A 26,035-nucleotide genomic window follows, 5' to 3' on the forward strand; every position below is an offset into this window, starting at 1 on the left:
CCTAATATGACAAAATTATTTTCTCAAAATCAAATAGATTCGTATCACATTGTCATGACAGTTGAGTTCCTATGAATTCTCTTGTCCATTCAGTTGTATTAATGAACGTTTATCTGAATGATGACTAAAAGAGACACTCAGAATAAGAATGCTTTCCTGGTTACACTGTGAGATCCACACAAGTGAGATCTATATTGCTGATATGCTCCTGGGGACAGTCCCCATTTACCAAGGTAATTTATATGTCATTTATATCCACATTGCTCCTGGCTAGACTGGCAGTGTCTGTGCAGTACGTAGGATTGAGTTCTCCTTGTCCTTGGTTGTTCCACTTCTCTTCATACTCTTCCAGAGACTGGCCATTTATTGTTTTACCAGTTAATATTAATCTCTCATTTTCTGGAATGCACAAAGCCCATGAATAGGAATGTGGTTTAGTCACATGAAGTGTGGCATCTGTGCTGTTGCTTTAGCAGTTATTTTCCCTGAAAAACACGCAGCTGAGTTAGAGTGAAGGAGGAGATTTGTCTGCCTTGCTCTTTGCTGCTCTTTGGGTCAGGCTTTGGGTAAGACAAGTCCTGCTTGCCTAACCTGATCTCCTCACTGTCACTCACTGGATGAGGGAAAGGTTCTGGATATTGTGCACCTTCACCAAGGCCAAATGCTGGATCCTGGACCTGGCTCATGACAACCCAAAGCTGCCTGATGAGAAGGGACTCGGGTGTGCTGGTCACCAGCAGCTGAACATGAGCCAGGGGGACCCAGGTGGCCAAGAGCCCAGTGGAAGCCCAGCCTTTGTCAGCAATAGTGTGCCAAGCAGAACCAGGGAAGTGATCACCCCCCTGCACTTGGCACTGGTAGGGCTGCACGCTAAATCCTATATTAAATTTTGGGTCTCTCTCTACAAGAAAGATGCTGAGGAGCTGAAGCATTTCCACAGAAGAGCCACAAAGCTGGTGAAGGGGCTGGAGCAGAAGTCTTGTGAGGAGGAGCTGAGGGAGCTGGAGAAAAGGAGGCTCAGGGGAGAGCTTGTCTCTCTCTACAGCTGCCTGAAGGGAGGATGGAGGGGCCAGGTGGGGGTCTGCCTCTTCTCCCAAGTGACAAGTGACAGGACAAGGCAAATGGCCACAAATTGTGCCAGGGGAACTTTAGACTGGATACTAGGAAAAACATCTCCACCAAGAGGGTCATAAAACATTGGAACAGACTGACCATGCCCTGGAGGTATTTAAAAGTCGTGTAGATGTGGCACCTGGGGACATGGTTTAGTGGTGGACTTGACAGTGCTGGGTTTATAGTTGAACTTGATGATCTTGATGGTCTTTTCCAACCTAAATAATTTTTTCTTAATGTTTTTCTCCTATACTCTGCAGGGGCTCTGCAATGCTTTTTGCCATCGAGGCCATGTACTTAAAAGTGCTGTGCTGTACTTAAAAGTAAATCAGTGGAAAATCACCTGCCCTGTCAAAACAGGGCAGGTGAGGACAAGGATTTATTTTTTTTTAAATTTCAAGTGCATCTTCCTTTTCTTCTTTCCTGCCTTATTCTCTTTTTTATTTTTTATTTTTTTTCTAATACATTATTCCTTTTTCTTTTTGGCTAGAACTGTTTTTGAGTGTAAAAGCTCTCTTGGTGGTTTTGATATGCTAGATACAAAAAATAGGTCTAAAGGGTCTTATCTCAAAGCTGCTACTGTTTTGGGATCCCATTTAAGCTTTCTAATTGCAGAAACCTCACTGAGAGTTTTAAGGCTTTAATAAAATCAAGACTGTCACTATGACTGACTGCTTATGAATAAACAACAGTATCCATGTAACTGAAATCAGACCTGCTTGAATGTAATCTTAATATAGAATTAAGTCTTCAAATTGATAAAAAGTGTAACTGAGAGATATGCAGATCCAATTGTGGGGAAAATTGTTTAAATTATTGTATATTTAAAATTAAATAGATCTTCATTAATTTTTTTTTATAAATTCAGGTTTGAGACTGATTAAGAAATTTATTATGGAAATCAAATTACCATATTTGAATTAAGTCTGTAAGTCTTATTTTATTCTTAGATATGAATACTCAATAGAGACCAGGAGAATCTAATTTCAATCATGCTTAACGGGTTTTGAAGAATCCATAATTTAAACAGATGCAGCTCACTGTCAGTCAGAGAAAATAATCCTAAACTTTGTTACCAGTTTTTGCTAAGTGTCTTTGTGAAGCCCATTAGAGGTATTTGAAGTCTGTTGTGTTTTCTTCCTGGTTTGTGCTACCTGGAGCCCTGTCAATATTCAGAGTTGCACATCCTCAGCAGTCCTGTGTACTGAAAATAAATGAGCTAGGATGTCACAGAGATTAGAAGCAACTGCCTCCCTTTTCCCCATGAAGGTATTGCACTGCTGAAAATGCCAGAGAATTGAGTTTTCTAGAAGCCTTGCAGTCTTCTGGAACCTGGCAGAGTCGCCTTTGGAAAGTTGTGACAGTTTCCTGGCTGAATGATTTTTCTTGATCAGTCTTTAGATAAAGGAAGGGAGGCAGATGTTTTCCATCAATTTTACTTGTATGCTTCTTTCTCTAAAGGGAAGAGGCATAAAGTGTTGGCTTTACATTCTGTGTGCAGACAACTGCAGATGCTCAAATCATCTACTAAAACAAAGTGAGGGTTTTGGTCTCTTGGCAACTCTAGTCATTAATATTTCTCAAAAAAACCCAGGGTATTTTGGGGTGATACCAGAGAATCAGTATGTACTTGTCAACAGAAACTTTCAATATCAGCCTGCAATTACTGAAAGACAGAGAGAGACAGAGAGATGAGAAAGAGAGAAAGAAAGAGAAAGAAAGAAAGAGGAAGAAAAGAAAGAAAGAAAGAGGAAGAAAAGAAAGAAAGAAAGAGAAAGGAAAGATAGGAAGGAAAGGAAGGAAGGAAGGAAGGAAAGAAAGAAAGAAAGAAAGAAAGAAAGAAAGAAAGAAAGAAAGAAAGAAAGAGAAAGAAAGAAAGAAGAAAAGAAAGAAAGAAAAAGAAAGAAAGAAAGTTTAGAATTTTGTATTACTCTACCCTATTTTTCAACTATATATTATTTATCATTTATCTCATAGTTTTTCTTCAGGATTTAGTTCCTGAAGTAAAATGATTGCAAAGTTCTATTTTTTCCTGATAAGTTAATTTCAGCCCTCAGGATTGGACAGGTGCCTGAAAATCTGCTGGGGATAAAAGTTTATATTTTGAGAATGAGAAGAGAAATAACAACCCAAAATGTACTAGTCCAGTGCTGGTGTTGTAAGTTTGGGGAAAAGCCAGCAATTCAACAGTTCTGAAAATATGATATGCCTAACAGTAACAAGGGAGTATTAAAATTGTACATACCAAGGAAGGAAAAGGGAAGAGCCAATCCTCCCTTACCCCACCAAGAGGAAGCCAAAACACCAACTTGTGCTAAAAAGTTAGTTATTGTGTTGTGAAGTCATTCTCTGTTGCTAAAAGTTAAATTTTTGCAGATGGATATACAAGATGTTTCTTACTTTATGTGCTGTTCCCCTGGAAAGCATAAAAATGAGTGTTTAAAAATAGTTTCTTCGTAGTTTTGAGTAAAGTATTTATGTTAGTTAGGTGTCCTGGTGTGTTTCCAAATGCAAAATTACATTTCCAGCCAACCATAGGGAAAAAAATTATAGAAGATTTATTTGAATCTAGTTACTGTTTATTCTCCACAATAATTTTTGAGTGTGATTAACTGATTAGTTTAATTTTACAACTTCATATTTTCTACTAAGAAGCAAAAACAAATCAAACCAAAAGCTTGTACATTTTTCTCCTAAAGGTCCTACATATGGCTAATACTACTATAACTCTTGCATTTAAGGGAAAAAATACTTGCATTTTTTCCACTTACTTCATGCATGGTTTTACTTCTGCAATTGTAGATGTTAAAGCAAATGATAATGCTAAACTAGTGGAAAAACAGTCATATTGGCAGCCACTACTTTACATGACTGTTAGTTCACTTTTTAAAATACATTGTGTTTCCAGGAGACATCACCTTCCAGAAATTTTTCAGTTGCATGCTATTAGCAAATTAAACAGCCCCATATTGTAGTATTGTCATGTCCCATTATTGAACATGTGATGGTGAGATAATGCATTCTGATCTCCTCTTTTTCACTCTCTCCCCAGTGAAAAGGCAGAGTCTGAAGGTTCAGATCAATGCAACAGATGACACTGTTTGCATGAGGTATCTTCGACCAAGCCAAAGCACCAAGCTGGAAGGTTTTGTCCTGGGTTACGGAAGCAACCTCTTTTCTAATCAGTACATTCCTTTACCTGCAGAAGGAAAAAATTACCTAACAGAACTTGGTAAGACATCTTTGAGGAGAATATGAACCTTTTGTTCACCTAATTTTTTGTTTTATTGGGTTGCTCAGGGTTTCTTTGTCTTTGCTTAAGGTTGCTGTCAATAGTTTCAGTGGAAAGTAGAACTAGCAGATCCATCAAAGAGAACAACTAGTTCTTGTTTGGAAAAGTTTGCTTACTGGTGTTTGTTTTGGGTGTTTTTGTTTTACTGAGAGACTGTACTAGAACACAGATCAAATGGATGGTTTGCCTAAAGATGTAGCTATAAAGTAGAATATGAGGGAAATGGACATGCTTTTAACAAAACAATAGATGAAGCAGTGAAACAGTCTTGAGAATTGTGTGGTTGATTCCTTTTGACAGAAACATTCATATCAAAATGTTGCCTCTTCCTGTTGGGACCCACTCCAGTATTACATGTTACAGATTAGCCTCCAACTTCCATGTCAGATGTTACTGATAGAATTCCATGAGCTGTTTTGTGGAAGAGATTAAACCATGTCAAGAGTGCTATATTCTGTTATCTGAAATAGGGAGAAGGAAGAATGAATTATTAAAACATTGATTTATCAGGATTTGACCTTTTGAGAAATCTGTTAAATCCCTAAGAATTTTCCTATTGATTTCTTTAAGCTTTTCTAGCCTGAAATGAATCAATTTACCCTCATCATTGCCATGGTGGTCAACTTGGTGTAAAACAAGGGGAAAGAAAGGATGTATGAGCATAGAAGTAAAAATTGCCATGTTTTTGATGTGGTCAAAGGCCACTGTGGGTGTCTGCTCTGGGCTGAAAACCGTATAATAAAAATCAGAAAAATGAAATGTTAGACAGGAAGTGATTAAGATATTAGAGACTGATAGGATCACTGTGGCAAAGGTTAACTTTCATTTTCATGAGTTGGTACTCCTGGGATCTCTTTGTAATTCTCTCACCAATCCAGTGTTTGAGTTCAAAACCATCATTTCAGCTGGATCAGGTTTACTGGTTCACCCTATGTGTAACTTTTCAGTTAGTTCACTAAGAATGATGTACAGAACTTTCTGTAGTATGCTGTGCATCAGGCATAACAATGTCTGTTGCAGGAGTAGTGAGGAATATTTTTCAGATACTATGAGATCTTAAGAAAGAGCAAAAAAAGGACTGGATATAACATCATCTAAGATGATTTGCACTTCCCATTTAAGAGATGCTTTTATACCTAATCTTTTGCAAAACTGGAAGCTCTACGTCACCTGGAATTTCAAGTATATTCATTTTGTAGGTTTAACCATAACAGTTAATGGATGGAAACTAGGTCACTTTCTTTAGTTCTACAGCACATCAGAGCACTGGCCACATGCACATCCATTTGGAGAGGGAAAACCACAAATGTTAAGGAATACTCTTCCTTTATGATCATTTCAAAGGGGAATAATGTCAAAATTTAATCTCCCTCATGCTTATAGAAGTTGTGACAGTTTCCTTGTGACAATACATCTGTGCTTGTGCCTTCTGTGTGTCCAGTAACTAAACATGCAAAATGCATTTCTAACCTTGAGAAAATGCCATCTTTGAAAAGACAGAAGTAAAATAAGTTATCAGCAATATGTACTTCAAGCTGCAAACATTTATTTAATGCAATTACCAGTATGTTTATTGGAGCTGTGGCTTTTAGTTGAGAGATTTAGAGTTAGATTGTATGCCTTGGGGACCCGTTTATTGGAAGCAAAGAGTGCATAATCTTTTTCATTTCACAAATATTAAACACAACATTAAACTGCAGCTTTGACTGTGCTTTCCAAATGTGTATGGAACACGAGCTAAAGCAATAAACATCAGTTGTGCTTTTGGCTCTACTTTAGAGTGACTTGTGTGGCAGAAATGAAGACAGAGATGATTGCTAGCACACTCCCTTCTCCCCACCATATTTGGGGATCAGTTGCTGGCAGAAACTGGAAGAATTGCAGAGTGGTTCTCAATTCTAGGAAAAATTATTACATTTTATTGTGGCAGCCAGAGACCTCAGCTCTAGTATACATTTTATAGTGATTTTAGAAAAAGCAAGGTGTTGTAGAGGGACAATAAAAATACTCAAGAGATATGCCAGACATATAAACCCTCTAGACCATATTGCTGAAAAATCTCAAATTATCTTTTTACTCCTAGTATATCTCATATATGATAAAGTTGGCCTAGTATGTTATCTTCATATCTAAACAATGTACTTTTAAAATTTCACACTCAAGGTTGTCTGTCCCATGTTCTAGATATTCTAGTGATCCAAGTGCCACTGCACACTCTGAAAATGGTCTTCAGTGTGTTCCACACTTTTTTTCACAGTCAAAACAACTAGGTTTATACAAAAAAAACATTCCTTTTTGCTCTGAGAAGTCCTTTTTGGTCGTCTCATGCTTTGACTTACCTGAATTTTACAGAAAGCAGGTGAGTTTACAGGCTTCTCTGAACAGTGGTAGGTGAGGCTTTTACTGAACAGGATGTGGAGGAAGTGGTTCCTGGATATGAAAATTCACTGTGGTCTACTTAGACCAAGACTAATAAAATTTAATGCTTCCTCCTTTCTTGTCAGTTTTAGTGGTTCCTGGAAAGAGAAACCTTTTCCAGCCAATTTAGGGACTATGATCAGAACCTTAAATTGTTTTGTAGCTGAAAGATAAATATTAGAAATGGACATTTAAGGGCATTTGTAACTTTCTAAAAGGTATGTTTTTCTAATTCATTAAGGAGCAATGCTGTGGAATATAATCCCCTGGGAGAGAGATTAGATCCAGGAGAATGGAAGATCCATAATATGGATCTTGTTTTGGTAGTGTTAAAATCGTTTTTTCTGTGAAAATTTTTAAGGAAAAATTGTACAGGTACACAATCAGGTATAGACCCTGCTTAAAAAAAAAAAGAAAGAAAGAAAAAAAAAAAAAAGAAAGAAAAAAACAAACAAAAACAAAAACCTACAGTAATTTAGGTGTTAGGCCAATGTAAGAAAACATGCAGACTTCACATATAAGTCATTATTCCTGTCCTAAAAGGCATCAATCCTTTAAAATATCATTTCTCCTTTCTAACACAGTATAGGTCCACAAGGTAGAATGAAGAGCCTTGCAGACATTTCCACATTTCCTTGATTTAGCTCTGCTTTTAGCTCTGGTTTTGTTAATGGGAGCAGCATAGTCAGTATTCTGTTTGGGATAATTGTCCCCAGCTGGAACTGGAATTTGGAAGATGACAAAATATACACAACAATATCTATTTCTGAGGCTCACAAATTCCATGTTTCTGACCCAGCCATTGTAGGTTAGTATGAAATTTATTGTCAGCTTTTCTGCTGGGTCACACACCTCTTATGATCCTGTTAAGAGGAAGCTTGAAGTCAGCAGCTGCATTAATTTAAAAAATTACATATCTATAGATGGATGTATTTTTAAAGTAATTGTTAAGGATGTGACATTTTCTAGGATTTTCAGGAGAGATATATGACTTTGTACAACATGTGACATTCACCTGTATTTCATCCATTACAATATTCAGCACCTCAATGCAGTAATTCTTATCTTAAAATATGTTTTCCCATTGTTTTGCAAATTAGATAGTAACTGAGGCAGCAATTGCATAACATTATCAATAAATTTGGATCTGCCTGTAGAGGGCATGTGCAAAGAGAAAGGGATTCTGTTGGATTTCCTGAACTTGTAATGAATTTCTACTGTCTTGAGCAGCTTCATGCACTGGTAGATAGATCTGAATTATACTGAAATATCAATGACAATGGCAAGGCAGCAGCAAAGTTTGTTTCCAAGAATTGGAATCTCTGTTTCAGGACTCCAGATGTGGTTTGTGCTGAGTGTACTTTATGTACTCACATGACAGTAAACAATTATTATTATTGGTCGTGGAAGCTGTTCAGACAGTCTCAATAAGAGATCAAGATGTTAATTCAGCTAGTCTAATAAAAATGTGAATGGACCCATCCAAAAGCTCTGTGCTTGACTTAAACCTTTGTCTTATTTTTTTCAGTCTTCCTGACTCGTAAAGAAAGAGTATTTACTTAAGAAATTTGTGTTAGTCTTTTCTAACTTGGCTACAAAGATTACAAGCCAGCCTCCTAGAAATTGTTGATACTGTTGGAGAAACCCAAAAATTTGGGTGGAGATAGGAAGGTTTTGTAAGAATGAACAGCAATTACTTAACAGAGTGAACAAAATTATTTTCCCTTTCAGTTTCTAAAACCAGCTCAAAGTTGGGCAATGCTTTTGCTTTTCCTTTTCTTGTACAAGGTTGTGCAGTGTAAGAGGAGGATGTGTTGGTAATCCTGCTTTAACAACACCAGTGAGTGGTGGGTGAATTTTGTATTTATGTATATATATGAGAGGGTTCTGGTACTACCTTGAGCACATTGTAAAAAGTGTAATTCAGGGATCTGTGCTTAGCTAAAAGATCTTGCTGTGCAGTTTGTTACATCTGAACGATTACTGGCAGTTATATTGTCGACATGCTTTTCCATATACCAAATAATGTGAATGTTAATTCAGCATTATATTGCTTCCTGCTGCCTTACCAGAAAGCAGATTCTCATTGCTAGTGCTAGCTGAGCTAGTAGAAGGGAGGACCCAGAGAGGGCCAGCAGATGCCCTCTCCTCCAGATCAGTGCATTGATCAGCAGTGGGTTCCTTCATGCCAGCCTCTTTGTCCCACTTCTCTCTTTTCCCATTATTGTTATACTACAAGACTTTCCATCCTCCCCTTCCTCCAGCTTTGCCCTTGACAACATCCCATTGCAAGTCTTTAGCAATCCCTAAATACAGATTAAGGACTTGCAGCCTGAAGCCAAAAAATACTTTGTTTTGATTTCTGAATGCAGTGGTCCATGAATTCTAATGATGCATTTGCAACACTAATTTAAGATTTATTCTGAGTTCATCAGTCAGCTCATTCTTGCATTGTTTTGCTTCCAAGTGCATATTGGCTGAGCCCTGAATAGGTTGTTTGAACAAATGCAGAATTTTGTAGTGCATGTAAGTTGCCTGCTGCCATTGGTTTGGTAGCGTAGCTCTTGACAAGGGGAAGTAAGTGCTCTCTATGTTACTCTGATATGCCAGTGGCATGTATGTTTGTTACATTCTGGTTGTCTTCATAAGCTATTAATGTGGGTAATAGAAGCTTTTTTCTTTTAATAACTTTATTTACTAATAGTAAGTGTGTATTTCAGACTTCTTAAATCTTGCCTTGCTTTTTAGGGATCCTTCATTTATGAGATTGTGGATCCTCACAGATGAGAGACAGACAGACCTATATTTTGTATCTTTATCATGTATGTCTCTGTTATGTACTGATTAATACTGAAATGATTTTTGGAGGCAGATGTTGGATTCATGCATCTGTGTCAAGACATTTCAACACTGATCTTTAATAAGTAACTATCCTTTTCTTACTAAATACAGCTCAAGGAAAACAAGAAATACTCAGTTGCAAACAGGATTGTCTGTATTCTGTGGTGTAGTTTCCTCTAACTTGAGGCTATAATTTTATTTTTCAAACAAGCTTCTCTTCTTAAATATATTTTCATGTAAATAGTTGATCTGTTCTGTGAATCATAATTACATCCAGTCAAACATCCATATTTTTGTGACTGTCACATTTTCCTACCTGCCTTCTATTTCAGCAGTTTATCTCTTAAGCCTTAAATGAATTAGTGCAAAGTAAATTATGGTTTTATTTAAGTTCTGGTATTCTGCAGAATTTTCATTTTCTTCTGTTGTGATCCTCGCCTCTCCCCAAGATTCCTGTTTCATATAGACATGGATCTGTGGAATGGATTATGAAGATATAGGCATCATAAAAGAACACAGATTATCATGAAATATTTCCTGTAACTTGACAGAATTTAACAGTTGGGTGAGGCAATGTTTTAACACCCTGAAAATTTATTGAGTCATAGTAGTATCAGATGATTTCAGCATTGTGGTGATGACTGATAGTCACATTTCTCAGCAAGAAGACTGAATTAGTGTGGACACTCAGTAGTCTTCTGAACTTACTAAAAGAAATGTTGAATTTCAGTGGAAGGCTAAGAAAGAACTCCCATTTCTAATGAGTCAGGGCTCATTATATGATATTGAAAAAACTCTCTGCATTTTTTAATTTCAGGTGCCTTGGATATAGAATATATATATTCCCAGCATAAAAGCATTTGAAGGCATGTGTCCTCCAGTCCATGCATAATGCTTTGATACTGTGCTTCAAACCAGTGAATTTAACTTAAATTACATTTGCTCTACTCTTAGCATCTGTATAGTAGCATGGGTAGGTCTGCTCAGGAATCATGGAACCATATGTCTAAATTAAGATATATTCTAAGTACAGGACAGAAATTTATTGTTTTATCCCAGGTATTGAATGGATATGTTTAATAATTTCATTTTCTAATTTCAGTTATAATGATTTTATTGTCTTAAATTCAGTGGTTCTAAAGAAGTGACTTTTTAAACATTCCTCTGCTCTTAACAGCACTCTCTCAACATCTAGTCTGAGCCTGTTTTCCTAAATACTTCCTTTTGTGGGTTGTATTACAGTCATAAGAGCCATGAATTCTCTGGAAAATAGGAATGTGTTGTATTATTTATTAAGGCAACATTTGTTAAAGTCACCAAAATAAATCTTGATGAACCCCACATAACACAAAATATTTCCACAGAGAACACTTTGCTACAGAACAAAAACACCTGCTAGAACTGATGAATTCTGAAAACTGCCAGGTTTTGTAGCTGAGATGTCCAGTGAGGCATTAACAGTCTGTTTATTGCCATATTTTGTTTAGCAGTTAATCTATTTCTATACTGCTACACAAGTAATTTTTAGATATCAGCCAGAATTAACTTTTCCATTTATGGAGCAGGGAAAAACTGCTTCCAAGTACTTGAATAACTTTCTTTCACAATCCTTGGACATTTTACTGATAAACCCATAAATTTTTGGAGTTTTGAAGACTGGCTTTGTAGTTCTTGAACTTCTATGCTTTAAAATAATCCTGTTGAATACTTTGTGAGAGTTGTAAGAGTCTCACAAGTGGGTTTAAAACAGAGGGAAACCAAATTATTTTAAAGTGTTGCCTATTTCTAGTTTTCAGTCTCAATATAAAAAATGTCCAAGTGGCTACACAGGTCGCACACTTTTGTACCCCTCAAAATATTAAAAAACATTTTTTGTAAATGAAGAGGCATTTGTACTTTGGGGCTCCTTTTTATAACTAATTCTTTTTTCCACACTACTTTGAAAAGCTGTTTTTAGTGCTTATCTTGTTATTGGGTGCAGGTGGAACCCATTTAAAAAGACTAATTAAACAATTAATGTACATCCATAGAATGAATTTCCAGTGAATTACATGCACAGAATCAGTGAAGTTAAGTTAGACTGGTTTTCCCCACATTGGCAAAACCTTTTCAGTAGTACAGCAAGCTTTGGATTTTTTGGTACTGCTTTTCCTTTCTCTCTCTTTACAGAAATGTGGGTGTAAGAGAAAATAGAATGATTTCTTTTTAGCTGGTAGAATTCAAGGTGCCTGTTACACTGAAATACACAGGAAATTCAATATCTTACTTATAGTTAAACACTTAGATGAATGTACCTAAACTAGAATAAGAACTCTATGTAGAATAATCTTTTTTTTTTTTTAAAGCTACAGTAAAAATAATGTTGGTTGGTATAGAGTGAGCCTGTGGATATCTTGCTAGAATCTCTTAAGGCAACTTCTGTCATGTTGCAGTTAAGAGAGAAGAGAGCTTGACTTTAAATAATTAAGGGCAGAAATCTCTGACATCTGGTTTTCAGAGTAAGGGAAAATCTTATTTCTGAAGAGGAATTCCCCAAACTAAAATAAACATCTCAACCTTTGTTTTAATCAAAGCATTTGTAATTTTGAACCCCATGAATTCTAAAGAAAACAGCCTAAGGATCACAAGGATTGGATAATGTGTCAAGAATTCACTGACTAATTGACTTTTTCTTACTAATTTCAGATTAATCTCTTTTCCAAGTAAATAGCACATCTGTACTAATTGCTTTTTCATTCATTTGCAGATGCAGAGCCACGGTATTTGGTTTCAGTAAGACCAGCACGTGTTTCAAATAACAAGAAATCTTGTTCAGGTATTTTAATATTACTGCATCTCTTTCTTAAAATGTTGTAAAGAAAACAGAACCTTTTGCTGGGTTTCTCTGAAAAGATGTTTCTACCTGAGGGCATCTGACTGGGATGCACAAATTCCATATGTGAAAAGGTAAAATGTGGGACACTGTTTTCTAGTCAATAGTCACACACATGCTGTAAAAAACATGAAGATGTACCTAAAGATTTTTTCTTACAAATAATAATTGAAATTTAGAATACTAACTTCTGATGTTTAAAGACATTAAAGTTATTCTTCCCAAACTGCAAGTAAGGATTCCTTCATCCATGGATATGGTGATGCTCCTTGTTTGTCATTGGAAAATGGTAGTGTGTGTCTGTATGTCTGTCTCTGTATCAATACTGCTAAGTTTGCTGATGCAAGAAGTTATGGAAAGAGTGATATTTCCAGCTGAATCTATACACAGCAGAGTAAAAATCTGAATTTTGTTCTCATCAGTGTCAAAGCGTTTCAGTTTTAATCATGTCATTAATACTGTTAGTTCTGAATTCCTTACTTTAATACGGAGACTTAATTCTGTACTTTATTATGGAGGCTTCTTTCAGATTGATGAGAGTGTTGCAAAAAATAAATTGATGACCTATGCCTGGAAGCACTAAAGGTCAGGTTGGACAAGGCTCAAAGAAACCTGATCCAGTTGAAGATGTCCCTGCTCATGGCAGGGGACTTGGAGTAGCAGGTCCTTAAGGGTCCATTCCAACCCAAATTATTCTATGACCTTTAGATAATTTTTTTTTTCCTAACTCGTGGTAATGTTTAGGATAAATCTTTTCTTCCTCTTCCCCAACCATAGCATAATATGTCTGGAAAGATTTTGGAAAGTGATTTACTTTTTGGATGCAAGATATATATATATATAGTTTTTTAATGTAGACTTTGTAGTCACATTTTATTATCAACATAAAGTAAAAACCAACATGGTTAACAGTTTTAAATATATACACATATTGGTTGAAAATACAAATCAGACTGTCATTTGGAAGGGTTCAAAAGGCATGAGAAGAAACTTAGATCTGTTTCACAGCAGTGAGAAGTAAACCCTTTAGATCAGTGGCTTATAAACTTTCAGGAAATATTGGTCACCTGTAAATTTTGAGGAGGTACAGATCCCTTAGATTTTTAAAGTATGCAGTGTGAAGTAGATAATATGTTGATTTCCTGTAGTCAATCATGTTTCAAAGACCAGAGATTCTCCTTGGGCCTGTAGCAATCCATAAACTACAGGTTCAAAATAGAATCTCTAGATCATTTGCTCATTTCCATCCATTAGCTTTTAAACTTCCTTTAAAATAAGTTATTTCTTCACACAAGAATTGTACTCCTTCATACAGAGCAAAGTTGAAGTTCAGTATCATGCAAAACCTAATTTCAATGTAGTTGGTAATTAAAAGAGGAAAATCCTGCAGATACAGACACTGATTCAGATCTGCCTGCAGTTAAAAGCAAAAGAGCTTTTGTAGATTTTATTTTACTTAAGAATACTCTAGAAAATACTTATTAGGTATAGATGTATTTGTTACTGAGAAACCTGCCAAGAAATAACTATTTTTATCACAACTATGGATACTTTCTAATGTCCTGGAACCTGCCATGTCTTCTGTGATACAGTCCAAGATAGCCAGAGTTTTCAATTTAATCTACCTAAAGCTTATTCTTATGCTAAGCATACCTAAACCACCAAATGATAATTTTCAAAAACTAATTTTAGCTGGAATATTTGGTTGAAAAAGTGGCCATGGACACTGTCATTGTCACTTTTGTAAATCATATGTTAGAAATATGAAGCATGAAAAATAGAGAACTCTTGTACCTTTCCCTTCAAGAAGGAGAAGTATATTTAGAAGTATATTTTCATTTACTTAATTGTCCAACTGCATGAACTTTCCTTTGCACAATGCAGGAGAGAGAAATTAACTTTATGTGTTTCTTACGTAGGTCGAAACAAGACACAAAAGCCTCTGCAGCTGGTGGTTGGCACTCTCAGCCCAACCTCTGTGTTTCTCTCTTGGGGCATCCTAGTCAACCCTCAACATGACTGGACAGCAACAAGTAACTGTGCTAGTGACAGGTAACAGCAGAAAAGGATGGGGGTTTATTTCTATTGTGATTTTGTTCAGTGCAGATCTCTGCTGTGATTAAGAGAAATTTTACCGTGGAAATTAAAATTAGTAAGCAGTGGTTCTGAATGTGAAGCAAGTTTTCTCACTTGCTCATGCTAGCATTTTGCAAATCTTTATTTGACAGCGAGTTTAGTCAGATGTCTACATGCTGAATCACAAATCTTGCTATTTCACACTGGATCCTTTGTTCTTAAACTAATGGCCTCGGCTCCAAGTTCATTTTTATCTGAACCAACTGAAACTTTGTTAAATCACAGGAGCTATTTTACTTAAGAATTGACTGAATAAGTGTTAAAAAGTATTTTGTTGTGCTGAGGGGGGGAATCATGCATTAATACTATTTGGTTTTTGTTTCCTTTATTTTGTCTTAACACTAAAACTGCTTTCCTGCTTTTAGTACAGTACTGCTATCATTAATGTAAGTAGAAGAGGATCTCTTCTAGGTCAGTATTTTTGGCATTTGGGTGGCACAGTAGGTGGGAAACTCAGGAACACTCACCCAGTAGCAGTTTCAAGAGAAGTTATAGTGCAGAAAAACTTCTCAATTAAGTGCACTATTATGGCTTAGTCAGAAGAATAAAATTACTTAAATCACTTATGCAGATGTTTTCCCTACTTTATCTTTTTGTGTTCTCTTTATATTCTTCCTTGACAACAGAATAATTTTTCCCCTTCATTTACATTGTGTGAAGCTCTATTCTATTCAGCAGTGTTTTGTAAAACTAAAAAAGAAACATGCACCCATGGGATACATTTCCAGCTGTTTTGCAAGTGTTATCTTTTGAGTTTAAAATGCAGCATTTTTCTGGTTTTGTTTTTGGTGTTTTTTTTGTTGTTGTTGTTTTGTTCTGGGGTTTTTTTAGTTTTTTTGTTGTTGGTTTTTTTTGGGTTTTTTTGGTTTGTTTTTTTGTTTTTTTGTTGTGTTTTGTTTTGTTTTTTTTTGTTTGTTTGTTTTTTGGGTTTTTTTGTTTTTGTTTTTGTTTTTTGTTTTGGTTTTTTTTGTTGTTGTTGGTGGTGGTTTTTTTTTTTTTGCATAATTCAGAACACTTCTATTACCTGTCTAATATTTGTCTAATTTGTAGCTGTCTATTTAGACTTGAGTTTTCTTACTCTGGTTTTCATAAGAACAGTCTAGCTGACATGATTAAACCAGATGTCAAACACAGGTTATGTTTAAAAAAGAATACCATGTAGCCAGAATGACATTTTTCATAACCTTTACAAAAGTTTCCTACCTCACAAAAGGACTAATACTTTTCAAGCATCAGAAATTTCTTATGAAAAAATTTGGTATCTTCATCACAAACCAGAATTTCAAACACATTGAAAAAATGTTAATGTTTGTTAGGAAGCAGTTATGGAATGTTAGTAAATGTCCAAGGATGAAATTTGATCAGATTTTTCTTCAGCAGAAATAAAAGTTGATTTAGGCTTAGATTTTGCTCTTTCAATAAAGAAAGAAGCAAATATTTTCATACTGTGAGAAACTGAAGAAATGAGCTGATCTTGGATGAGCTTGTAAAGTGTTCTGATGTAGTGATTTTAGCACTATTTTTACCAAGGAATTTATCTTTATGTGATGTGTCAGCACCCATTGTGCAGTGGGAATGAAGAACACTTCAGGAGAAGCCTAAATGCTGTATTAATCCAGCTGGAAATTCAAGGCAAATGGTATCCACCTCCTGCCTTCATCAATTCTGTGTTTTCTCCCCTATAGCTGAATTTTCTTTTTGGTCATTGATTCAAAGTTTGAACAAAGTTTTTAACTTAGTTTTTCAATTAGGGCAGTGTGCTTCTGTTGTCTTGCTATGTTTAGAATATATTCTGATGTATTCCTCCTCTCAGGAATTACCTTTAATGTGCACTTTATTTTAGTCAAATATTGTCAGACAGGAGTAGCTAGTTTAAAAACATTTATATCAAATCACAAATTATCTTATCAAAGATAGATGTATACCTATAACCAGATTTCTGTTTTGCAATCAAGCATAACAATGAAGTAATGAAGAAAAAAAAAAAAGTCACTTAAGTGGTGTTCTTATTAATTTTACCTTTACTGGACCAAAGTGCTTGTGATTTGTATAAATGAGAACAGTTGTCCACGTGAGCACAGTGTGTATATCTAGAATTTAAGAGAGATTAGATCCATACATATTGCTAGAAGAACAACTATTAATTTATTCTAATAATTTGAATGACTGTTGATAATGTACAGTAAGAAAAAACCTGGAAGCAGCCCATGCTTAGCAAGTTGGTGTTGGGATAGAAGTATAAGCCTTAAAAAGCACATAACAGATTCACTGATATTTCAGTCTATTTCTGGAGCAGTCTACCTGACTCAAAGCTTTTTCATCTGGCATATTCCCTGTACTGTGACATGCTGCAGTGTACTGTTAATCATCCTCAAGATTGCTGTTAGTGGCTAACCTCTAACCTTTGTCACTGGCCTCTTAACTCAGCTCTGTCAGTAAATATCCCACCAAGGTTTACATTTGTAACTCTCTATGCCCTGAAATGGAGTCACTGTTCTTGGCCTCAGATTTTACCATCTCCATGTGGATGTTAGGCTTTTGTACAAATGTTGCATAATAAAAGTTGTTTCAATGTGTTACTGAGTCAGAAGATAGAAACTACATGGAATAGTTCTGCTGCCAAGATTTTCTCTAGTGTGAGTTTGACCTCAGTGGGATATTCCTTGGAAGATCTGGTTTTGTGAGCAAAGAAGTTTGGAATAAGAAGTGCAATATTCTCAAAGAGCATTGATGTCTTTTACTGCTTCAGTGGGATTATTGCTTGCTCTTTTGGGGCACATAGTGGTCTTCTGTATCTATGAAATTTTTAAGAAACTCCAATGAAAAAAATTTACTGTGACATTTTTCAAGAAATCATTCTTTTGGCTTAACTCCCTACAGATTAAGAGCATAAACCAATAGAGTGCTACCTATTTCCTTCAAGATAACCCTAAATGCTAATCCCTTGTTGAAGCAAAAGTATTCACTGCCATTTTTGTGGACCAAAAAATGAAGGGTGAAATTTTGAAGCATTCTTGAAGCGACTATTATCTGTAATCAGACCTAGCACTAGAATTTAAAATAAAAATACCTAAATAAAAAACCTCAAATGATTAGTTTTATGTAACTGATGAAAACTACATAACACCAGAAAGCACAATTGGTGGAACCTTTCTCAACATCCTCTGCTTTCTGACACTAGTGGAAGGCAGTTGATGAGGGAAGGTGGCAAAGTCATGATGTGCTGCTGCACAGCCATGTTCAGTTCCTCTTTTTTATTATTTCCAAGAGAGTAAAAGGCTTGTTTCCTCTCTGCCTATCTGTGTTCAAACAAATATTAGTGGACAGATTTGTCAAAATAAAAGTACTTGGGCTCCATTCACTGTCCATCCAGGTCTGAAAAAGAGAGAATACTCTGTAGATTTTTCTTTCTGTGTATTTGCTTTGATTAGAACATCTCTGTAGCTGGGTGTTGAAAAAGGTGGAATTTGACTTTCAGTTCTTTAGGAAGAAAAGTCAGAGGATGGAACAAAATCCATTATTTTCCATGTTAAATGAAAGCAGGGTTTATAGATACAGTAAAATATAATATTCTAGTGAGTGTATTGTATAGAGAAACAAACACACTTTCAGATACATGCAAAATAGGAATTTAAAACCTGAAGGTGTATCTTTTTTAAGTTAAAAACTATGACAAATTCACATTGGCATCATTTTAATTGGTTTGCCTGTGATACTTGCAAGTAGCACAGATTTTGTGTTTTATTTTGTTTTAATGTGATGCTTAAAAAAAAAAAGTAAGAAAAACAGTAAGGGAAAACCAGAGGAGAGTCTGTACTTAGTTTTTATATTGTATAGTATGCAGAAGTAGGGTTTTTAAAACCACAAATTCAGAAAGATGTGCCTGTCTCCTCCTGTGCCTATTTACAAACTTCTATCACTATGCAGCTGCCAACTAGGTCATGCTTTGTGTTGCAGGTGTCATACAAAATGTATTTTAAACATAACAGAATTTCTTAAAGGAAAGCAAGTGCAAATAGACTTTTTGAGTTTCAGATTCTTGTCTGTTGGTGCTGTGGGAGTGCCTGCTAAAAGCTTGTTTAAACTGGAATGATTTGTTGCTGTTTAGTCTCTCCCTCTTCTGAGCTTCTCACTCTTCATTTCAGTCATGCTACTTAAAGTTTTAAATAAAATAAGTGACTTTTAGTGATCTTGTGAAAGTCAAAACTAGATTAGAAAGTGCTTTGCAAACTTAACTGGTAACTCTCACTGGTGCCATTCTTTCCATTTTTTATATATGCTGGTCTTTTACTTTAAAGTAAACTTAGCAGTAAAAAAGGAAACAATATAATCAACTTCATGTGTCAGTTTGTGCAATACTCAGTGTCTGAAAAATCATAGTTCAAGCCATTTCTTTTATCATTTTCTAACATTAAATAGATGCTGCACTTCTAAAGAAGCCTAACTATAAATCAATAAATACCTGGTATGCTGATAGTCTCTTTTTAAAAATTCTGATTACATTTGTATGAACAAAAAATAAATGAGCTTTATAATCTTTTGTCTCTGGCAACACAAAATCACATGGAATGTTCTCATATTGCTAAGGCTTAATTGTTTGTTTAGTGCTATGTGTGACTAAAATAGTCATGATTAAATTGTTTGGAGTTTTGGTGGGGACCTGGTTCCAAATAAATCCATGATATTTATGTAAACTGACCTAGCCTTGAAATCTCATGTAACCATCTGCCTTACAAGATTTCCAGTATCTAATTGTTTGTGTCTGAATATTTGACTGTACTGGGAAGTTCTGCGAATCTGGCTGAGAAGAGATTTGGTTAAAAAATGGAAAAATGGCACTGGAATTCTTGGCAAAACAGTATCATTCACACTGATAGATGAAAACTTAGTGTCTTGCCTATCCATCCTAGAATTTTACTTCTTTTAACAGTGAATAACATTTGCTTTGTCTAAAAGGCAAAAGCCCTCGGTGCTGTTTTTTTAAAATTGTCATTTTATTTTGATTTCTAGTGCAATAGAAAGGCAGTCTCTAAACTGAGCACTGCATTCCATTACAGAATTTTAAAAAACAAACTATATATAAGCTGAACATAGAAGAGAACAGCCTTCTGTGTCAGGCTGAGAGTCTTTTACATTAGTTTTGCAGATATAGTAATCACTATAGTGATTGACCTATGAGTAACCTTGTCCTCTTGTGGCTTCCTTTAAATTATGAACTTGCTCTTACGTATTTTATTTCTGCCATCACATTTTGTGTACATCTTATGTAGAGGCAAGCAAAGTAAAAATATCATCTAAGATACAGAGTTTGAAGAATGCAGACACTAAACATTCAATGATGTTGCACAAATGCATGTGGAGAGAGCCTCTCTTGATGAATGTTGGCTCTTTATTCCTCTGCTCTGGTGGGTCTTTGGTTTTTTCCTTGTTATTACAGCGATTAATTCTGGGTATAACAAAACCTCTCACTGCTTGTGACACCTCTTATTTTAAATTGTTGGAGTTTTAGCTGTCTAGTAAAAAGGGAGGAGGTAAAATTTCTCTGCAGTTCCTAGGGTGGCCTGGTTGGTGGTATCTTCAAATGAGTGAAGCATTGCCTGTAAGGGGGAGAGAGGGAGGTACTAACTTTTATGGAGTTTGACAAAAGAGCCCTAATGTTTTCTAGAGTGGCAGCTGGCAGAGAAACAGAGTGAACCCTGCAATCATTTGATTAACATTTGTTCTACATAGAAATACAAGAGTATTCAATAAACATTGTTCTGATAAAAAACACATAACAAATCACTTAAAATTAAATGTTAATTTAAGTTAAATATTGTTAGGTCTTTATACCTGCTGAGAATCTAGATTAAAATATTTTCTCATGAAGTGTAGCTGGGTGTGCCATCTCCTTGCTGAGACATCAAACCAGTATTCACAGGTGGGAATAGCATTCCTAGGAGTGTTCCACAGTGCATTACTTGGATATTAGCTGTTAGGGCCCTGTGGTGAGCAATCAGTTTTTCCTTTTCTTACCTCACAGAGATAATGGGAAGTGTTTTATTGGAGAAACATGTGGTGCAGCTTTCCCTTCTATGTGTGACTATGACAGCACTCTATTTCAGCCTGCCTTCTGTCATTCTGGAGGGAATCTATGAAGATGTTTTGCTGAATGTTTCCAGTTCAGCCAGCTGCACTCATTTTGTGCTTGTATGTCACTGCCACAGGGGATTGATAGATGTGAGTGGTGACTGGATCTTACTGCTTATTCATGTCTTCAATTATACGTGTTGACTGTTTGATAGTTTTTTTTTTTTATGAAGGAAAGGTTTGAAAAAAGGAAAAATTAAAATTACAACGAAATTCAATCAGGACAGTGTTCTCAAGCAGAGACTGAAATTGCATTTTATTTGGCGGTTTGTTGGTCTGGTTTAACAATGAGTTGTTGTTCTTTGATGACAAAACTTGGCATTTCTGAATTTTCACTCTATAAACAAATGATTACATTTCCCCAAAAGCACATGTAGATATTTAGATGTTTTTAATAGTCAAATGGTTGTGACTTGCAAATTGTTAAATGGAATTTCATTTTTATTGCTTTTTATTGAAATGGTTGAGGAAATTCTGTCATTGCCATCAGTGTTTTTAGTACTTGCTGTGGCACTTTTCCACTAAAATAATTATACTCTTGGTGAAGTTTTTACAGGCTTGGAAATCTTGGAGTTGAGAGCACATTTCTTCTGTGCTGTATGTTTCTCTTTCTAATGGCATAGTTTGGCACAATTACAAAAATCCTCTTTTCAGATTTTATAGTAGTCTTGAATTTAAATGAAAGATGGGGTTGGTGGAGGTTTTTTGTGTGTCCAATTGTTCTTGGTATTTTAATTCATGTTAGTGAAAGAATTTCCAGGTGTGGAGACAGCATTAAAAAGTAGAACATTTTGTTCACTAGAAACAAGTGGGGACAGCTGCTTAAAAGCCTATTCACTATCAACAAGTTTTTTAGTGTTTTGTTTTCTCCTCATTTCTGATGCAGCTGTTCTTTTAGATTTTTCAATAATTTAACTGAATCAGTATATTCTCTTTTTTCCATCACATGCAAACATTTTATCCCATTGGATTAAAATAGGTAGGAAGAGGTAAAGATGAAGATGAAAAAAAATAAAAATTGCTCTTTCAGGCAAGGGAAGAAGGTGGCTGTTTGCACTTGAAGTCACATTTGATCTCTGTCCATATTTATTCCAAATCCCTTACCAAAAGAGGCACTTACCAGTAAGAGGCACTTGTGTTGAATTTGTTTATTAAAGTTACAACCTTTGCAAGACAGTGACAGGGAATTCAAATAAGCTTGTCCTGTTGGTTAATGTCTCTGTGACTACATACAAGTGGATTAAGAGGATAAAGGAGAGTAAGTTTTCCTTCTTTTAATGTTAGCAATAATTGATTGTTTAAAATATTCTTTGTCAGTTTAACTGATAATTAGGTTTATTATTTAACGTTTTATTAGATCACAGCCCATAGAACTGAGGAGGCAGATTATTACTTGGTAGTCCTGGAAATGAGAGAGGATATTCGCTACTTGTCTTTTTTTTTTTTTTTTTCCTTCCTGCTTTTTCCTTTCCTTTTCAAGTTTTAAGTTAGACTATATCTTGTTTTGAACACAAAGTAGTGCAATTAATGAAGTTATGTGAGTCAGCATAAATGTGGATCTTGTAACCTGGTGAAGTACCTGAATGAGCTGGATTGTAGCAACTAAACCAGGAGAATCTATATTTTTGGTGCCAAGACAACAAATTTGACAGTTACAACATCAAATATGTAAAAAAGCAAACTATTATGTATGGAAATATTTTCCATGAGTGACACTTGCCTTGTCTTAGTTTGTGTTTTAATAGTGAAGTAGGAATTTCTGTATACTCAAAAGTCACATTTTATGTGAACAGTGTTGTTCTGTAACTTTGGCAGAAGCAGCTTTATGAATTCACTGTATTAGCTTTGGACCACTAAGTAATTTTAGTCTGAACTTTTGAAACCTTTTCAGTTGTTTAAGAACCCTTTTTTTTTCAGTTCTTTTGGGGTTTTTAAGTTTTCTCCCTTTCTCTCTATATAATTGTCTACATAATGCCTGTAATAAATCTCACAACCTTGATTTGCAAGCATTAAGTTGTTCTGTTTAAGTGGGCAAAATACAAGTGGACTGAATTAGCCCCTTTTCAGATGCTGTAATGTGAGATAGATATGAATGATGGATATTAATTATTTATGTTATATGTAACAATTTTCAGTAACACTTGGATTTAAAAGTTGCCAAATCTCTCAGAGATTTGCTTTCCAAAAAAAAAAAAAAAGAAATCTCCACTCCATTCTGGTAGTGATTCAGCACTCATATTGAAAATGAGATTGTAGTCAGCAGGGAGTTCTTGTGCAGAATTCTCACCATTTCCACCGCCTTGTTTTTGATTGGTTCATGCTGCTTTTTCAGGGTGGTGCTCCTTGACAGAATTGGGCAATTTCTGTAGAAATGTTTCCTGGTTTCACAATCTGTTAGTATTCATCACATTATTGATCTAAACTGCTGAAAGTAATGTCTTGATTTATTTTTTTGTTTGAAGTGGGGGCAATGTGTAATGGGATCTCTGAATAAGGAATGCATTATACAAACAACAGATATTACTGGTCTTCCTTTGAGAATGTTTTCAGACTAATTTTGATGGGAACACCTTTCACCAGATGGATATAGAAGATTCTGAGAAATTACTAGAGGTTTCTTGACTAGCAGACTCATGATTCAATTAACTGGTTCTGGCACGTGTCAGAATCACAGGAACTGCTTGGACAATGAGCTTACAATTTGTGGTTAGAACCTCACAATGGGTGTGAAGAAGGAGACTGACTTTTGCTTTTTGTACAGTACTCTTAATGTCAGGATCTCTATGGCAGGGTATATATATATGTGGAATAAACCTGGTTTTTCTAATATTTGCTGACTATAAAGAGCCAGAAAGAAAAAGAGCAGTGGATTACTATTATTATTATTATTATTATTATTATTATTATTATTATTATTATTATTATTACTATTTTACTTATTTATTTCTTTATTATTATCATTGCCTCTAAAAAAATAGTGAGTTCTTTTGTGTAGATCTAATTTTTTTTCCCCCAATCAGGTTCTATACAGTTCGATACAGAGAAAAAGGTAAAGACAAGAAATGGGTTTTTCAGCTCTGCCCAGCTACAGAGACAGTGATTGACAATCTGAAGCCAAACACACCTTATGAATTTGGAGTTAAAGACAATGCAGAGGACAGTATTTGGAGCAAGACTTTGAATCATAAGACAGTTCTCTCTAGTAAGTATTTGACAATAGTTAATCAAATAGTTGCTGATTTTGACAGTATTTTTTTCCTCTATTATGTTATTACTTAGATTAAGCTACTGATCAAGTTTATCTTGATTAAATGCCATCCATCATGCCCCTAAAAATTCTTTTCAAAATTGCTGAAACTAGAAATATTTTGATTTTGAAAAACTGCCACCTAGTCTTCTGAAAGGTGTTCTCTTGTGATTGCAAATAGAGGATCTGCTGCAGGTTGGTAGAATTCTAATGGTGTTTAGTACAGATACAAATCAAGTGTTGAGTATGAATATTTATACTTATGTCTGGATTCTAAGCTTTTTCTTAGGCCATGAATAATAAGATGATCAAGTAATGGACTAATCCATCAACCATCATCCAACAATTCATTTAATTTCTTCAATCAATTAATATGAGTGATTGAAATTATTAGCATAGTTTGAATCTTCTTTTACACCTGCCTTTACATTGAAGCTGGTTTTCAAGCTAGGCAGGACTGTCCTGCCTCAATGGGCCCTTTATGGCTCCACTCAAAAGTTGAATTTAAAGCTGATTTTCAAAGTATTGTATGGATCATGTCTGAAGCATGCAGTGTCAGGTATCCTTTTGTTTGTGTTTTCATGGAGGCACTGTATAACACCTCTGGCTGGCTCTCAGTCATATTTTAAGGTTCTCCTCTGAAGTCCCAAGATAATGTAGGAAAAATGATGTCAAATTAACCTTTGTGAAAGCATGTACTGCTGATAGAATCACTCATACCAGTGGAGGAAATAGGCATCAAAATAGCAGAGTTTTCCTCCTTTTAATGAGAAGAAGAGAGGACTTAAATGAGATTATCTAATTTCTTTTCCTTAAGCATTTGTATAAGGGTATTTTGAAACATGATGTTGGTCAGAAGATGCTGCAAAGTCCTATGTTTAGTATTTTTAGCTTGACTCTAAATGTAAAGAATGGGAATTCTCATCAGAGAGTCTTCTTCATATGAGATGTCCAGGTGAAATTTAATTTGGATTTCAGCTTTTAATCCTAGGTGAATTACAGAGCTCATATACTTGAGCATAAAGGAGGGGAGCAGTATGGTGGCTTTTAACACTGGGAAAACCTTCATACTCCCTAATAAAGAGCTTTGCTGGCCTTCATTATAAAGTAGAAAGCCTTGAAGCAGCTGCCCAGTGTCCATGGAGTTGTTTTAGCAGTCCAGAATAATGCCATTGCTATGCCATGAGATGAAAGAGGATAATGGTGGTAGCCTTTGCCCATACCTGATTCATATAAAACTCTGCTTTGCAGCCTTACAGATATCTTACCAAGTAGGTTTTTTTTTTTGGTATTTCAAACATCTTGAAGTCATCTGTAAAGCAAGTGATGAAATATATTTCAGCACTTAGAATGAGGGAGTGATGAGTACAAAATGTTTATAGTTTATTGCTTGTTCAAGACTGATGAAAATATCACCAAATTTTCTCTTTCTATAAATGTATTTCTCAATGGTATTTCTTAAAGACATTTTACATTTTTAGTAGGTCAGGAGAATCATTCTTGTAAGTTTATGGAGACCCACTGACTTTGGTTGAAAGATTATTTCTTTTAAGGGTTTGTATTCTATTAATATAAGATTTCTTTTGTCTACAAGGTAGACTAGCGTATTCAGTGGATGCTTCTGCAGCAGCTAAATCCAGGGAGCTTGTGATTACCCTGGATGTCTACATTCTAGTCTATTGATAAAGAATCTTATAATCAGGAAATTGTCAACACTTTCAAATTCAAGCCATTCATATTTTCATGTATAGCAGGTAGATACAGAAAATGTGGGCAGTAAACAGATTTATATTATATTATATTATATTATATTATATTATATTATATTATATTATATTATATTATATTATATTATATTATATTTATTATATTTATTATATTATATTTATTATATTTATAATAATATATTAATATATTTATATTATATTATATTTATAATAAATGTGTAACCAGATGCCTGTAAAGTTTATCAATCAGCACAAACAGA

The 26,035-nt window shown here is 35.1% G+C and overlaps 1 protein-coding gene across 38 annotated transcripts in view; it reads left to right on the forward strand.

Annotated features, from left to right (window-relative positions):
• Positions 1 to 26,035, forward strand: part of ABI3BP (ABI family member 3 binding protein) — a 130,756-nt gene that overhangs the window by 16,387 nt on the left and 88,334 nt on the right. For all 38 annotated transcript variants that reach the window (XM_056483381.1, XM_056483507.1, XM_056483331.1 and 35 more), the window contains exons 2-5: positions 4,166 to 4,345; positions 12,411 to 12,479; positions 14,456 to 14,588; positions 23,822 to 24,003. In XM_056483381.1, the coding sequence (XP_056339356.1) occupies positions 4,166 to 4,345; positions 12,411 to 12,479; positions 14,456 to 14,588; positions 23,822 to 24,003 (564 nt within the window). The remainder of the gene's footprint in view (positions 1 to 4,165; positions 4,346 to 12,410; positions 12,480 to 14,455; positions 14,589 to 23,821; positions 24,004 to 26,035) is intronic.

This window comes from Oenanthe melanoleuca, chromosome 1 (genome assembly GCF_029582105.1).
Source record: "Oenanthe melanoleuca isolate GR-GAL-2019-014 chromosome 1, OMel1.0, whole genome shotgun sequence".
Classification (NCBI taxonomy): Eukaryota; Metazoa; Chordata; class Aves; order Passeriformes; family Muscicapidae; genus Oenanthe; species Oenanthe melanoleuca.